This window comes from Lutjanus erythropterus, chromosome 23 (assembly GCF_056507025.1).
Source record: "Lutjanus erythropterus isolate fLutEry1 chromosome 23, fLutEry1.hap2, whole genome shotgun sequence".
Taxonomy (NCBI): domain Eukaryota; kingdom Metazoa; phylum Chordata; class Actinopteri; order Lutjaniformes; family Lutjanidae; genus Lutjanus; species Lutjanus erythropterus.
This window is the reverse complement of record NC_139339.1, coordinates 25,749,146-25,766,573: the sequence shown is the minus strand read 5'-3', so window position 1 is coordinate 25,766,573 and position 17,428 is coordinate 25,749,146. Positions and strand designations below refer to the sequence as shown.

Genomic DNA, 17,428 nt, shown 5'->3' with positions numbered 1-17,428 from the left:
GAAGCTCTACAGCACAGAGAATACTCACATGGGATTTATGAAGGAGAAGAAAAAATCTGAATATTACCAGACTCATCCTTTAATCAAAATTAAATAGGAGTTTGACAATATATAATTTCATTCTTAGGTCATGTGATGACAACTGAGCAAACTCCATCCTCTGATGACCATGAGATGCAGTTGAAAGCTCCATAAAAAGCTAGTAAGTGAAGTTTTTTGTGTTGAGCAGCTGCAGATACCCTGATCACAAAGTTCTCGGCTGATGAAGCAAAAGCAGGACAGCAGGCGAGCAGACAGACAGCACATGGTCAAAGTTTGTTTTTAATCATTTCTTTACAGCGAGAGGAAAAAGAACTTTACATATAGATTTATATAAACTCAAAAAAGATTCTTAATAATACAAGAGTATCATATAAATATAAAATACAACAGTTTCTGTTCGGCTAACATATTAAAGAATATAGCTTGGTCTAAGCCAGTGAGTGAATTACTGTGTGTTGCTTATCCAGTTTCATTTATAAAATATACATTTGAATTGAAACAGTATAAATTTCATCTTAACAGCAGGCTAATAAAAAATGTCAGCTGTGGGGAGGGAGGTTTTTACAGTGGACATTCTGACCTCTAGACAACAGCAGAGACATGGACACGAAATGGACGGTGGACTAAAATAACCAGTGTGCTGTACACCTCGTTAAATAATAAGAGTAAATCAAGTTATAAAACTATATTGCAATTTCAATAGAATGGCTTTTTTTAAATTTGGGTCCCCAAAGAGTTCAATGTTAAATAATTAAAGAAAACTTTGAGATAAATATTAATGAATACATTGTAAATAAATAAATTAAATACATGAGCCAATGATAAATTATTTAAACTAAACTTATATGAAATGCTGTTTTTGTCCAGTTCATATTTACTGTGCTGAAGAAATATATTGTGTTAAATTATTTGGCAGGGGGTTCTCATACCGTCTGCTCACTTTTTAGCCAATCCTGTGTCCTTTTTAATTAAGCAAACTCAATGACTGCTCCTGCATTTAGCTTCTTAGTTTCTGTTTGCTAGAGCAACACGGATGCTAAAGTCATTCTGAACCAACCAACTAAAGTCTAGATGCTTTTATTGAGCTCTACAAAGTTGCACATGCTACCAAACTAGCTGGCTAACTAGCTAGCTTGGACTATTACTTGGCATTAGCAGCAGCTAACTGTCTAGTTCAGAGTCACCCTGGCAGTGATTACTAGCTCACAACTTAGCATAGCTATTTAGCTTACAAGTCAGGTAGCACCTGTGTATGTTAAGATAAATAAAAGGAGATGTTAGTGTGTCTGTGTACAGGACTGGGTTATTTACAGCAGCAGATACATAGTTGATTCAGAACTACTCGGCTCCTATTAGCCAAAGTAACAATTACTGGTTAAATTTTACAGCAGTCACAGAGTTTTCTTTAAAATGAAAGAGAGTCAGAGCCACAAGTGAAAGTTTTGAGTTCTGAGTTTAATCTTAGAGGTCTGACTTTATTTTCCTAATCCTGACTTTAAAAAAGTTCTGACATTTAACTCAGAACTTAAATACATTTTTCATGTGGCCCTAATCCTATTTTGTATTTAAGAGAGGGAGGGAGGCTGACTGAGGATGACACTACTGTTATGACATTATAAAAGCATCAGGAAATAAACAGTTTTAAAAAGGTAAAGTAAAAATTGGTATGACATAAAAATGAACTCCAATAAAACTATTAGGATAATTAGAATGACAAAATAACATTTCATAATGGGTTTAGTTTTAACAATTTATGAAATTGGCTTCATTTCTATATTTTACACAATTTATTCATATGCTCTTGTCCATAATTACTTATTTAATATTGAACAATTTGGGGCTCTATTTTAAGAGAATCAGTCCTGCTCAGCTACTTAATTAAACCAACACATTTGCTGATATGGAGAAACTATCAGCTGCACTGTTCACCTCTGACATTACCATCACAGTGGGGGAAAGCATTAAAAAAAACTATATTTTAGTTTATTTGTTCAGCTAATTTTCCACAAACATTTTGTGACTGAAGCTTTCCTGATAAACATGTTGCTCCCCTGCTTTTTTCTTAAATTAGAGTTTCAGTAGGAAGTCTTAGTGTCCCATTATGGTTTAAATGTTGTTTCAGAGCTCCTGATAACAATAAATGATGTGAATTTATCTGGCTTTAGCAGCAGAATCCCTACAATCTCCCACTTGGTATTAGCTTCAAACCCCCACCTCAGTGAAATAAGCATTATAATCAGATTCCAATCTGTGTTTAGTTGCAGACGTTGACCTTCTACGAGCAGTAAGCCAGACACAGCGTGTGGTAGAAACAGCAGAGGCTGTCTGATGCGCCGCTCAATGTGCAGCCTCTAGGGAATCAATTATTTACCAATCTAATGAAAGGGAAAACTTTTAAACAATCGATTGGATTTTAACTTAGAATAATTGAATATTGATTACATCTAATTTACCTGTGTGGGTTATTTAAAGCGCACACGCTGATTTCACAAAGCTTTACGAGGCTTTAAAACCATCAGCCTCTGCTGTTTTACCTCAGAAACAAAGACAACCAAAAACTGAACAAAATAAATAAAAAAGCAATAATTTAATAACCTGTTTACATTTATACAAACATGACGTCAGCTGGTCAAAAGGGACCAGTGACGACGACAACAAAAAGACTTTACACACACAACCTCCTGGAGGGGTTTGTACCGTCAGTTTGGACACGTGAAGCCCGGAGGGGGATGGATGCAGCGACATCGCCCCCTGCTGCTCACAGTTAACACAGCACAGACATCAAAATAAGAGCAGTCTCTGCCAGTGGTCTTAGTCAATGTTCAGTGAGAGGCACTGTATCATTAGTCTCACTGTCACATTGTTGTGTCAGAAATATATCACTTCACATCCAGGTTCCACATTTCACTAACTTGCATCTGTCTCGGGGCAAAAAATCACATTCACAGTTCAGTCTCAGCTTTACTATACGGCTTCTCTCCCAGGAGTTAGAATATTTGTCAGAGGGAGAGCTGCTCTGAACGCACAAACAATGAAAATGGATAGGCTGTTTTTTTTTTAAGTGGGGTTGTATGAGGTTTTTATCCACAGTCAGTGTACTACCTACAGTAGATTGCGGAAAACATGCCCCCACTTTCAAGAAGTAGCAGGAGTACCAGTGCAGGAAGCTAAGCAATGTCCTGCTGTGGACAGGGTCAGCAGCAAAACATAATTTAGCCACCTAAAAATACAAGTCAAATATCACTTTCAGCACGGCCAATAATAGTGGTGAAAATATTCTGTATATAGCGTACATTTGAACTGATTGACTTTTTTCGGTGTCTAAAATATATTTTGCCATGTACTGCAGATAATACACTGACTATGGATAAGTACCTCATACAACCGCACTTCAAATAATCTGAACTACTCCTTTAAAACTTGGCAAGCAGAGCTAAAGAACCACAGTGTCTTGAGTGATGCTGAGAAATAATCAGAACAAAATAAAGTTTTCTAAGATACCTAGTTAGCCAACTGCATTTCATAAAAACTTGCAGTGAGCAGTGGGTGTGTGCGCCCTCAAAATTTAACACCGTGTGTCAGAAAATGCTATGAGTAGTGAGCTGGTATCCAATTAAGGATGTCAAACTTTAAACAGAGAACATGAGGAAAACATTTAAAAAAAAAGACTCATACAGCACCTTTTCTGCTGTGGTCTCAACATTAACGACACATTAACCTCCTCAAGTGTCAATATGTTTAGATCTATTTACAATGTGCCAAATTAGACATTCTCAAGGAAGATATTCAAGTGCACGTTGGTAAAAAGCAGCAATGAACACAGGTTGTAGTGTAGATGAGAGCAACCCATCTGGGTACTTTGCTCCTCCGTCATGCCCCAAACCCTACTCTGATTTGACTGGCGGTCAATACAAATTTTGCAATCTTTGCCAGATTAAATGCATAAAATCATCCTCTGGCCAGTCAGGTGAACAATTACGCAGACATTGAACCAAGCTCCATTCTAAAATGTGTGTTTTCTGGGAAGGCCTTATATTTAAAGTAAGTAAAAAAATAAAAACTTTAGTTCTACCATAAGTAAGAGTCGAGTGATCGAGTGTTTGCCACAGACACTCAGTCGGTCACGTTTACAGTGATCGTGTTGATCGAGGGTGTGGTTCCTTTGCTCCGCCCATTCATGTCTCAACCAATGAGAGTGTCTGCGCCTGCAGAGCAGCTCTGCCTCAGACAGTGAAACAGAAAACTCCATCCATCTCGTCCAAACATGCTGTGTGTTACAGAGTGAAGGCTAAACTAGGCTAAGGCATTTCTTTCTCTGTTCATCTGCTCTCATACATCATCTGTCCATCAGTGGACTGCTTCTATTCCTCTAAATGTCTACATGAAGAGCTGCAGCTTCACTATTCTGCTTGTTTCTTAAAGGTGCTCAGCTGTGTATGTGCTCTGTATGGCTCTGACATCCAACCAGTGCAGCTGTGGAGAGTCCACACACACTCTCAGGTCTGATGACACACTGAAAACACACATACACTGCAGAGTAATGTCTGTGTGTGTTCAGTGTGTGTGTGCAGAGCAGGTCAACAGTCATGTGAATATACTATAAGTACTGTGTGTCGCGTGTTGCTGCTCTAGGTGAGCAGGTAGCAGTAGAGGACGTAGAGCAGGGCCATGGCCGCGCAGTAGAAGAGCAGGAAATCTGTGGACAGCAGCGAGGACGAGGGCGATGACGACGAAGGTGAGGAGTGGCGGGGGGACCGGTCCTCCGCCGTCTCCCCGCCCTCCACGGCCAGCAGGGCCGTCACGCAGCGCAGCACAGCGGGCAGCTTACACAGAAGCACATCAGAGCACACACACACGTCCCTCTGGACAGGACACACACACAGGAGGAAGATACAAGTAGTTATATTGTTAAAACTCAGAGACAAGAGAAGGACAAAACGGAGCAGAGTGAGGGTTGGACTGATATACTGGTGTTTGATTGATTCAATGCAGGACAACAGGCCTTGTTAATCAGTCCAACCCTGACAGGAGTCATGTAGCAACACAACTGAGCTTAAAGCACATGGAACAACCTATGACTGAAATACTTTTTACAACACTGTGCTATTGAGACTTTTAAGAAACAACAACATTAAATTTAGATTTATCAAAGCATGTAAAATGTACCTGAGATGTAGGGAAAAGACAAAGAAGTGAGAATCATAATGAGACTTTACCTCAGGGACTCCCAGCTTACGACATGCAGCAATGAAGTTTTCCACGTTGAGTCGACACTTTGCTGAGCTCAGTTTTGGCTGAAAAGAATATCAGAAAAGCTCATTTAGGTCACTTCATGTTGAAGTGAAATATTGTTTAGTTTTCTATCAACAGTTTTCATTACTTGGGAACAGGATTATGAATGTCCATGTCTACGACGGGGATGAAAAAAGAAGATCCTGTAAGTGATTATAATGAGAAGCTTTTTCAAAATGATGATTTAGTTACTGGCTACTTTTTTGAGATTTTAAGTCATTATTTAAGATACTAGATAGTTTTTAAGATACAAATTTGTTATTTTGAGATACTACCTCATGATTTTGAGAAAGTTTCTCATTATAAATCACGTCCCCTGCTTTATATGTTAAAATGTACCAGTATCTTACGTTATGTTCTAGAGATTTATGTGCACAAACTATTCATTTTAGAGGAAGAATTAAGTATTTTGAAAGCATGACTCATCAATTTGTGCACAGAATTTAGTCATGTTTCATTTAGTTAATTTTCTCCATGCCCCCTTTCATATCAGCTTTAGTTTGGGAATGTAGTATGGCAGAAGTGTTTCCAGGCTGCATCACAGTAATGTGATGTCATCTGCTGAACTTTGACTGTTCTAGCTGTCTTTGCGCACTTAGTTATTATATCCACATTACTGATGATTATTTATGAAAAAAAAACTCCTTGTGTTCATATTTTGTGAAAGCACCAATAGTCTTAACTATAATATTATCACAACATTGCTAATTATCAATAGAGGTATTTATTTAGTCAAAAATATTGTGATATTGGATTTTGTCCATGTTGCTCAGCCTTTGTATAAAGTCTCATATGTTTGTACCATTTGAGAATTTACGGCATATTATTTTAAGCTATATCCCTGAACCCTTTAATGTTCAGAACATAAAATAAATACATAAATATATATATATATCTAGCTGAAGTTTGCTAACATTAGCTATCGGTCATCTAAGACCAAGTGAGGCTGGAGCAACAAAACCCTGATTGTGTTGAAAAGAGAAGCATTATGTTTTAATGCTGATGAATTTGACTTTTCACTTGTAAGAACATGTTTAAAAAGTGGCACAGCTGTGCTTTAATGCTGCAGTTTCCAAATTAAGAAATGAATTATTTTAAATACCCTCCTGAAAACAGCGGGCTGAAGTGGAATTATCCAGTAAACAGGTGATAAGAAGATCACAGATTGTTCTTAGGAAAGGAAGCTGATCGTGGACAGGATGCAGCAGTTTATCAGACTCACCACTGCCGGGGAGGGAATGTGGATGATTGACACGGAGCGCGGTCGCATATGATTGACCAGCTGGCAGAGGATGGTGCCGTTGGATAAGGCCTCGCCAAGATCCTCAGGTAGAGTGATTTTCAGCCGAGACTCCAGAGTCTGACGGGACACAGACAGAGTCTTATGTCAGATCTTTAGTCTTGTCGGCATTAAGAAGCTTCTTAAACCCCCACAAGACTTCAGCTGCTAAACCCCAAGATTATCATAATGGTGTTTTGCATGTGTTATTTAATTAAAAGAAACTTAAAGGATTGAAAGAGAATCTTTTTACAGAAGCATTTGAGGACATGCAAGGAAGAAAAATGAACCTCCCACGCACTATAAGCGGTAATAGTCCATTTATTAAAAGCTGCATTTCAGTCAGAACCTTTTGTTAGTCACAGATCATCTGATGCAGCATTTAATAAAGCTCCTGTAAATTCTCTGTGAGGGAGTTTAAGGTGAAATCTAAGGCAGGCAGCTTTACTCACAGCGTATTTCTAACACATGCAATTTAAAGTGTTTACATGCACAGAGATACAGAATGGAAATGAAATAAGGTACATGAACTGAAATAAGTGACAGTGCAGTAATAAATTATACCTTATGTTGCCCCAAATTCAACAAAGGAAATAGAAAACCATGGAATGAACAAGAAATCTTAGCAATCACCAAGATGTCTGATTTGGGTTTTCACAATAACTTAAATTCTCCACACTCCATATTCATGCATTATGTGTGAAATCTCAACAGAATCACTTGAGATTAAGTTCTGCCCTCATTTTACATGAAATGTTTCTATCAAACTAGGTCATTAATTGGCTGAACTTCCATTTTAATTTTTAAAACTTGTGTGTATATTGTTGTTTACCTTGCGTAGTTGTGTGATGTCTGGTCTCTCCTCTTTAGGAGAACGCAGCGTCGTGCGAGACTCACTTCTGCCAGACTCACCAAGAGTAAACACTGCTCCTGATAGAAAGACAAACAGTGTTCAAACATTTCTGAAGCTCTGACAGGTGTGTGTGTGTGTGTGTGTGTTGCATTGTTTGTGTACCTGTGGGTTTGACGTTGCTGCGGGAAGAGGTGCGGAACAGGAAACTGTTGGGTTTCGGGGCCTGGCCAGGTGGAGGGGACGTCTTTGGAGAGGACGGGACATCTGACACAAACATTCAGGTCAATGTTACTTGTGTATCGAATAAGATACACTTGCATAGCACATTTTACATCTGGACGACACGAGCAGACAGCAGTGTGACAATATAAGCTCAGAGAAGAGCAACTAAGTTGACGAAGACTAAAGGTGTTTTTGTCAAACTGCTGTTTACAAAGTCAAGAATGAACTTCCAAGCTCATCATTATATTTGTTTGAGTGGATGTACAGTCAGTTTAACTCATAGTCATGTTATGAAACTGTTAGGGCAACCCACAGTTTAATGAATAGCTGATTGGAACTATTAAAGTAGAGCTACTGTAAAAATGAACAGTTAAGACAGGTAGAGCTGCTGGGAACGAACAGCTAATAAACAGCAGGAGGGTCAGCTGATAGCAGATTTTAAGCCGAATGATGCCCCAGACACAAGTCTGTAAAATCTCCTGGTTACTGGATCATAAGCAAGTAGTCCAACAGCTTAAGAAGTAGGTGGATGATATTGCCCTTAAGTAACATCTCAATATTTTAGGGTATTCCAGCATAACAATATTCTTGACAATATGACAGAATAGATAGATATTTATGGTTTAGAACTAATATAAACTACTGAGCTCTCTTCATACTCAACCACATACATGAAATTAGTTTGTTCTATTGTTACCAGTGAAAAGTACAAAAGCACTATCTGTGAAGGCAATATGATGACGAAAAGTAGATGCAGGTTTTGGAGCAACAAGCGCTGCCATCAAAAGGACCTCTTTTTCCTGCTTATTTCAATGTTAAGACACATTCTGCACGTGTTACAGCAGTGTGGCTTCATAATAAAAGGACTAGACTGACCTGCTTGTAGTACAGAATCATAAAATATGACAATAGAGAAATAATTCCACTTTCAAAACTTCAACAATTAGTGTCCTCATGTTGTCTGAGTGTTATTAAAAGAAACACTGATGTATCACCGTGGTAAACTTGCTCCTGTCCAAACTTTTTTGGAACATGTTTAAAATTCAGAATGAGTGTATATTTACAAAAAACTATAAAGTTAATGAGTTTGAACATTAAATATCTTGTCTTTGTGCTTTAATCAACTGAGTATAGGTTGAAAAGGATTTTAAAATCATTGAATTCTGTTTTTATCTTCTATACAGCATCTCAATTTAAAAAAAAAAAAAAAAAATCAGATTTGTACAATTTGAAGTGAAACAAGCCAGCCAATCAAAAACAAGTATTTTCTATGGTTGTGGTTTAATAGCTCATAATACAGTTGCTACAGCAGCTCCTGTAATATATATCAAACAATGTAAAATATAAAACTTTATAGAATATAAAACTAATCTATTTTAAAAGTTTGTTTGTGTGTGTGTTTGTAGTACCTGTTCTGCTGCTGGAGCGTTGTAAAAGTATAGAAGGAGACCCTGTGCTCATCTGATCAGCGCTCTAGTAAAAAAAAAAGAGCAAAAGTGACATTTTCAACAACAGAATCACGTGTTGAGTCCAGCTGTGCAGCTCTCAGCTCAGTTCACTGAAGGAACAGGAGGTACTACTCACTGCACATCGCTGCCGAAGGCCTGAATGGGAGCTGTTGTTCTCTGGAGATGTACCACTAGGGGGAGACAAACACCAGCGTTTGTTCACTACAGAAAACAAACACTTTCCACACCCTCAAACTTCCCTCAGATTGTAATTCACCAACAGACGGAGGACATGCAAGAATGAGTGGAAGTGAGTCTAATTTCTCGCAGTCATGTGTCTCTTTGTGCGTTTGATCTGTTCAACAGGCTTTACTTACGCTGAGCTACTTCCTGTCTGTGGTGCAGCGGCCACATGACTTCCTGTTTTGGTGGATGACTTGAGCAAACTGCAAAATTAGAGTTTTGACATGGAGAGCATATAATTACACGTGAGACAGACAGAAGGGAGTAGCCTCTGACAGAGAGTCTTCCCCAGTGTGTACACAAGATACTGTGTGTCAGTGAAGGGAGGAAATATGATAAACACTTGCTTTTCAAAATAAATGAGCTCAGTTGAAAGTGTCTCCTGTCTATATAAAGAATATAAATGAGTATGTACCTGGCCTTTTCTCTCTGCTGCTGCTGCAGCCGCTCTCTCTCCTGCCAGATGAACAGGGTGCCCGGCCTCCTCCGCTCCTCCAGGGTGGGGCTGGAGGGGGACAGGGGAGAGGAGGAGGACGATGATGGGGCGCCCATCTCCACATGGAGGCTGGACCTGGAGAACAGAGGTAGAGAATACCAATGAGGCAACTCAAAATCAGATATTTTTATCTGAATACAATTATTTTTTGTATTTTTTTTCCCAATTTAGAATGGCCAGTTTCCCTGCACTGCAGTTCCAAGTACAACCAACTCCCCTGCTGGCTCCAGGAATGGGTTGAAATATGAGATATAAACTTTTTGAACTTGTTGCACCGTCTAGGAAGGAAATGCCACAAAATGTATGGGTAATTTTAGAACCGTAACAATTAACTGAAGAGGCGATTATTAAATTAATCACCCACTATTTTCATAATCAATTAATCAGTTTGAGTCATTCATTAAGAGAAAAAAGTCAAAGTTCTCTGATTTCAGCTTCTTAAATGTTAATATTTTCCTGTTCCCTTTCTCTTCTCTGACAGTAAACTGAATATTTTTTTGGGATCTGGACAAAACAAAACATTTGAGGATGTCATCTTGGACTCTGGTCCATAAAATAGTGAAAAACATAATATGTCGTTGTGCTTTACATGTTTGGACTGGTTTTTCAATTGACAAGACTGTGACCGATTGATCGACTATGGAAATAATCATTAGTGGCAGCCCTTGTTAATTTACAGTTATTGATATGACAAACAGCAAACCCAACTACTCATCATGAAGAGTTGCCAAATAGTTTGTTTTTCAAGACAGTTTTTCTTGTCCATCCAATGTGCATGCCTGAAAAAAATGTACAAGTGCAAGAAGAAAAGCTTTCGATCCTGAGAAAACATTCAGTCTTGGGTTTTACTGGCCCAAGTTTAGGCCAAACCAAAACCATGGTTGGACTTGAAGGGAACTCAGACAGAACTTCTATGATATGCAAATAATGCTAGTTTACAGCAGCCTTTAAATAGGCTTATTTTGGTTATATCAACTTCAAACAAACAGGATAATTTAGGTGCTGCTTTTCTTACATAATCACTATATTTGTTCAAGGTAGCAGTGATGTGTCGTCGTATGTTTATGTTATGTCACAACATGAATCTGACACCCTAGATGGTTTGTTACACAGAACCATCTGGGAAGTCGTCCTCAGAAACTGTTTGGAAAAGGGCAGGCACTTTCAAATTGGATGAGCCATATGTCTGTCAGATCAATGCCTCCATGGACGCTTCTCGCTGTCATCACACCTAAAACCACACTTGTAGCTGCCAGTAGTCCCTCCTAGGACACAGACCGGGGGCGCCACTTTCGGTGCAGACACAAATGGTTAACCTGAAGCCTGGTAAAATGGATTCTCACATGATCTCAGGAATTCAAGGTAAACCAAACACCACCTTGACTTTTAAAACAAATTCTGTCAAAGTTGCAATAAATAAACAATCCATTTGATAAGTTTGTGCAGATCTACTGGGCAATACTATGTGCTTTGTGTTAAGATTATACAAGTTCCAAGCACTTTTTACTACTACAAATAGGAGCAGATGAGTGAAACTTTAAATAAAACAACAGGAATATGACGCTGTATGAACTCAAGTCTATTGAAGTGATCTGACAGACCTGAGACCTGTGTAAAATCATTTTATCAGTTTAACGTAAAAGTGTGTTCAGAAACTGTGTGTCAGGTTTCCATTTTAAGTCTCTGAATTCTATATTTAGATTTCCCAGAGGAAGCGTTGGAAGCCAAGATGTGGAACATCCGTTTGTTCAAGCTACAACACTGAAAAGAGGAGAAACAGGAGTGAGCAACAGCTGAGCTAAATCTCCATCAGAGGGAACAGACTGGAGAGGAGATCTAAAGCATGTACAGTACATGATTCAGTGTATGAGGCTTAATGAGAGTTTGAACACTGAATGGATGTTAGTCAATTGGCCTCAGTACAGTTAATAAAACTCAAAGATTTAGAACAATGGGACATGCTGCGTGTTGCTCCACAGGCTGAGAACAATGGCTCTGCATCCATATTAATATGTGGCCAATGGAATGCTGGGACTCTAAATCTCAACAATGTAGTTATCTTGGTTGCAGAACAACAGAGCAGCATGATAAAAGCTGCCTGCTGGGCGTCTGCACAAACAGGGTGTGACTGTGGCTGCTGCTGAGGACACAGCATGGACAGGAAAATATGGATATTAAGACATAAGACTTACAAAGTTTTAATATAAGAGCCTGTGACCCTGTCCACAATGTGACTGGGGTCAACCGCAACACAGAAAATATGTAGCTGGAGGTTTATCTTGCTCCACTTAATCCCATTAGACTGATTTCATGCTCGTGTTAGCCAGTTTCTGTTTGGGAGTGGGCTTACTTTGTTACTAAATTACTTTTAAATCAACATGGTTGCTGGGAGCAGTCAGGCAACAAAGTATTTCTGTCACAGTTTTTCACGGCTGTAGGTATTTTTCCTGCCGTGGCACAGAAAGATCACATCCCCATTATGTGGTCGATTGTTTTTTCCAGGGGAGGTCAATGGCTGCGCTCCATTTGGCTGCGCTGCTGTGCGGTGCAGTTTATTTAGAAGCACAGGTGAGGAAACCTGGCGAGCTGCAACGCGAGCAGCATACAAGGCAGCAGGTGTGACACAGAGTGTCTATCAGCTGACAATCAAACAGCAGCAGGTGGTGGAGAAGCTGTGAACACCTTTAATTTCATCTTCATAGCTTGTGAATGTTGGCAGAGGCACTGCAGCACAGTTTCCATTGAGATTAAGCTACAACAAGCTGTGTGAAATATGCTTTTATTAGTCTGTATCACTTAAGATGCTGTCAGTACACATGGTATTTGTTTCTGTGCATTAAAGGGATAGTTCACATTAAAATCAAAAATGCATTGCCTTCTCTCCAGTGTAATGGAACTAGCTGTCGCTCAGCTTGTGGTGCTGAGTCAGTACAATTTTATTTACACAGTGCCAGCTTCTAACAGATGTTATCTCAGGGTACTTTTCATTTAGAGCAGGTCTAGACTGTACTTAATAATATTATTTACAAAGATCATCTACACACCTTTTTGTGAGCCGTTTCATTTTTTTCTACTGTCCTACACCCACCAACCATATCACTGAGCAGAGGGAAGCGTGCATCTAGTCATGGACAAGAGGCTCATGTTCATGACAGCGGGAAATGTAAATATTACATTAAACCAACAGGTCATCAAGCCCCAGTTGCCAGTTCCCAGGCCACACTGGGGGACAAATCATTGTTCCTTTTTGATGACAATAAATACCAATTAGCTAATTTAAACTATGGCTCTCACACTGAGACTTGAGGCACATAATGTCTAGTGACCAAAGTTGACTACCAAATATTCCATGTAGGTGGCCCACTGTGGCCATTACATTACAGTTCCACAAACATCCCAATTTCTTCACATCTTTTCGTTCAAAATTCTCTGGGAACAGTAAACAGTATTCAGCACTGGCTAGCTACCGATATGTTGGGGCTGCTGAAGTCTGGATTTACTAAGCTGTCTCAAACTACTAACACGATCCTTACAGAAGAAGTGTGTGTCATCAGTTTCCTTGACTAGCCAAGAAGTCAAGCTCGATTTTCAAGTTGCATTAAATTAATTGTGTTTTCTGTATTGTTTTTATATAACTTTACATTTGGGCCACCAAAAATCCATGAATTTAGGGGCTTAGTGGCCCGTGGGATCAGTGCTTAAAAGTGTGTATCCCTGAATCTTGTTCTGCTCCTTCACTCCCTCTGACATTCTTGTTTTTTTCAAAAGATTCATGAACATTTTGACAAAGTTGCCACAATGTAATAACTGTAAAGCCCGGGTGAGTCACGACTGTTAATCTTCCAAGATAACAGCAGCCACAAGTACTGAACATGCAGAGTCTGAGGGGCAGTGATTGACTAACACTGGAAGTAATGGGAACTGCAGTCTATTGACTTTTCCCAGCTCTTCAAACAGCCTGTAAAGTGACCTTGTAAAGCACGGAAGGAAAACAGAGAGAAAAAGTTGTAAGAGCTTGTCTGTCTTTGTCACTTGGAGTGCCTGAGTACACACACACTGCTGGGTTTAGATGAAGAACTGTCCCACCAACAGGCTGAGGAGAATTAAAAGGATATGTAAATGCTTTTCAAATCTACCGGAACACCTCAGCACAAGAACCGTAAACAAATGAGACCTTGGTCGAGGTCGTTACCAGCGTCAAACACCAATGGTGTTATGGAGAGCTGAGACACTTCCCATAAACCCTTTTGCTTTTCATCGTTTTCCCTCTTTCCTGAGGAGAATTAACATATACTGGCAACAATACTTTCCAATCACGTTTTCTCTCTCTACCATCTGGAAGAGCAGTGCCTGGCTTTTCCATGCCAGTTAGTAGTAACAACAATCTTTTTTTCACATCCTTTGCAACAGTGATGTAGCATGGCACATACATATTACAACATAGTACAAAGCTACATCACAGCTGTTTGTGGTCACAATTACACCAGCCACACCCAGTTTTGATTTTTGTATGCACTCTTATGGCAAAATGAGCCTACTCAGTAAAATGACCTCAGTAAATGCTTTCCTAATTAGTTTATGGTCTGAAGAAGCTCGTTTCAAGTTTTCTTTTTTTAAATCATGGTCCTATTTAGAGTAAAACAGACCATAAAGAATGAAAATATAAAAATGACAGATTTTAAAATGCCATTACTTGTCTATAAAGAACGAAATGGTACTGAGCCTAAACAGATCTCTGCAGCTTTCTAGTAAAGTAGATACATAACATTTTTAACTATTTGCTTGTTTTATTTTCTACTTGTCTTACTTTTAATGCATTTCTATGCCCATAAAAAAAGCACTTTGAACTGCACTGTGTGTGAATAATGCTCTATAATAAACTTGCCTTGTCTTTGAATTATATTTATACTTTGCTTTTTAAATCAATATATTGTTGTTCTGCGTTGTGACTTTTCTCCAGTTTATTCAGCTCTTTTTCAAGACTGACCTGCATACTGTTGAGTCGTGGCTTTGGGGCGGTGAAGAGTCATCCTTCTCCTGGAAATCAATGACATCATCAATAACCTCTCTGTTCTGTTACACTACAAGGCAAGATCTTGAGCAACAAGAGACATCTGACAAATCTGCTGATCAGAGTGTGAATGACTGGTACCAGAGGAGGTGCTGTGAGAGGAGGTGTGGGCGGATCCGTCCTGATCTCCTCCTCCTCTTCCTCTGTCACACTGCTGTCGATGAAGTCCACATGCTCTGCCTCGCCGTTCACTGCAAAAGAGAGGATTTTCTCAAAATAAGCGAAGAAATCTACTGAGTTTTTTTTTTTTTGGCTGGAAAAAGAACACTTTAATACACAAAACAGGAGGTGTGACCTTCTTCACCTCTGCTAGCTTTAAGAGGAGATCCATCCTCCTCTTCCTCCTCCTCCAGGTTCCTCTGGTCTCTGCTGACCTCAGCAATACGAAGGGAACGCTCAGAGAAATCATCTGCTGACTGAACACAGACAGACAGATCAATACTAAGTCACTGACCTGTGCTCTATTGATAACACTATTGATAGGCAGGCTGTATTTGTGTTGTTGTTGTAATTTATATTTTTCAGGTTTATTGACATCAATGTGCAAATGTTCAAAAAATTTAAAAGGGTAGTTTGGATTATTTAAAGTGTGACACTATGAGGTGAGCAGCAAATGCATGGCAGGTGCCTAAAAAAAAATAATCAGTTGAAGTGTACATCATATTGAGAATATTTTCACTGCTTTACCTTGCTGTTACACTTTTCTGGTGAGAAACTGCTGTTATGTGAGCAAAATATCACTCTCTCCAAACCAACCATACTCCACTGTCAAAAACAGTCACTTTAACTTCACAGAACACATCAGTTGTTGGTCTACCACTGCCTCGATCAGTTAGTTAGTCTGCGTTATTGTGTGACTTTGGTATTTTAAAGGGTTAGTTCAGCTACATCAATGTCACACAATAACACAAACTAACTAGCCAATTGAGGCAGCAGTAGACCAGCAACAGCTGTTTTCTGTGAGGTAAAATTACTGTTTTTGCCAATGGAGCTTGGTTGAGCGAGAGAGAGTGATATTTGACTTATTTAACAGCAGCTTCCCATCATAAAAAGGCTGTCTGACAACAAGTATAAAACAATAAATAATCTTGATAGCACACACTTAAACTGATGTTTATTTTTTTAGGAGTCTATACATTGCTTAGCTTCTTAGACCAATACTCCTGCTGCTTCTCCAAACTGGGGGCATGTTGACCGCTATCTACTGTAGGTAGTACACTGACTGTGGATAAGTACTTCATACAGCCACACTTCAAATAATCCAAACTATCCCTTTAATGTTACCTTTCTGTTTGAACAACATGCAATGTAGTCACTCAGGACACTTGTCAGTGTCTAAATAACTGTGTTTGTCCTCTAGTTTTACCTCATTCCCAGACCAGCGTTTGCTGCCGCTGTCCACACTGTTGAAGCCAGAGTCCAGCCCTCCAAACTGACCAGTGAACAGCTCCTGGTCTGACAGACTGCAGGGAAACATGCAGAGCACACATTAAGATAAGTTAAACACACACACACATGCAAGTAAACACACAGCAGTGTTGTTGTCAGGGTATCACACAGTGGTTCATCAGTCTAAAGGGCAGTGACTCATGTGTTTTCTTCTTCTCCAGATCACACTCAGAGCTCTGCTGTCAAATATCCTCTCTTATCTCTGTCCTCAGTCTGGTCTATTTCATGGAAGTGGCTCACGGAACAGCTAAAACGGCTGCATTCAACTTTATAACTTTATAAACCCTGCTTCCTCTTAGTTAATATACCTGGTCACTGACACCATTTATCTTCCACTTCCCTTTATCTCCTGATATTTATCCTCTCACCTCACGTTCACATCAGTCATATTTTCGTATATGAGAACATCATCATGTTTATTGTGGGAGCATCCATCACTCTCCCACACACTCTTTAAAACCTCTCCCACCAATTGCATATGTGTGTGTATATAGGCCTACACATGTGTAAACTAATTAGCAACAGAGTGGAAAAAATGTAATTTTCCCTTAATAAAGTACTTTCTTCAAAATAAGACCCCAAGGATTACACTGTACTGCACTACTACTTATTTACCTTTTAGTTATTTAGTCAAAAAAAATGCACCCACTGTCCCCACTTTCTCCATTTTTTCTGGATTGAGTTACTGTTGCCGTGGAGTATCAGCTAGCTAATCTTGGAAACAAATGCAAGAGCTGTTCTAAGCGTCCAGCCACTTTCCACCATCAGTTGCTGTAAAAATCAGTTTGAAACAAGCCGAATGGTGTGGACCAGAGTCCAACCTACCCACACTAATCCTGATGTAATATTCTACAACTATATGACTACAAAGAGTGACTCCCTGAAACTCTCTCTTACTGGTTTGTCAAAGGAATAGTTAAACATTTTGGGAAACTAGCTTATTTGCTTTCTTTGGGAGAGTGAGATGAGACAGTGGCTCATAACCTGCTGAGCATAAAGACTAGGAACAAGGAAAAGCACCTAGCTGGCTCTG

At 39.3% G+C, this 17,428-nt stretch overlaps 1 protein-coding gene across 2 annotated transcripts in view; it reads right to left on the bottom strand.

Annotated features, from left to right (window-relative positions):
• lrch4 (leucine-rich repeats and calponin homology (CH) domain containing 4) overlaps nt 1-17,428 on the bottom strand; it is a 71,724-nt gene that overhangs the window by 10,057 nt on the left and 44,239 nt on the right. The window contains exons 6-18 of one of the 2 annotated variants that reach the window (XM_084712297.1): nt 16,313-16,409; nt 15,251-15,362; nt 15,028-15,137; nt 14,863-14,912; nt 9,795-9,950; nt 9,514-9,582; nt 9,273-9,327; nt 9,098-9,161; nt 7,629-7,730; nt 7,446-7,543; nt 6,557-6,694; nt 5,259-5,336; nt 4,196-4,904 (exon numbers count right to left, since the gene is read on the bottom strand). In XM_084712297.1, coding sequence (XP_084568423.1) covers nt 4,671-4,904; nt 5,259-5,336; nt 6,557-6,694; nt 7,446-7,543; nt 7,629-7,730; nt 9,098-9,161; nt 9,273-9,327; nt 9,514-9,582; nt 9,795-9,950; nt 14,863-14,912; nt 15,028-15,137; nt 15,251-15,362; nt 16,313-16,409 — 1,363 coding nt within the window. In that variant the 3' untranslated portion in view covers nt 4,196-4,670. Of the gene's footprint in view, nt 1-4,195; nt 4,905-5,258; nt 5,337-6,556; nt 6,695-7,445; nt 7,544-7,628; nt 7,731-9,097; nt 9,162-9,272; nt 9,328-9,513; nt 9,583-9,794; nt 9,951-14,862; nt 14,913-15,027; nt 15,138-15,250; nt 15,363-16,312; nt 16,410-17,428 lie in introns of those variants that run through there. The other variant, XM_084712298.1, reaches the window with a different exon arrangement.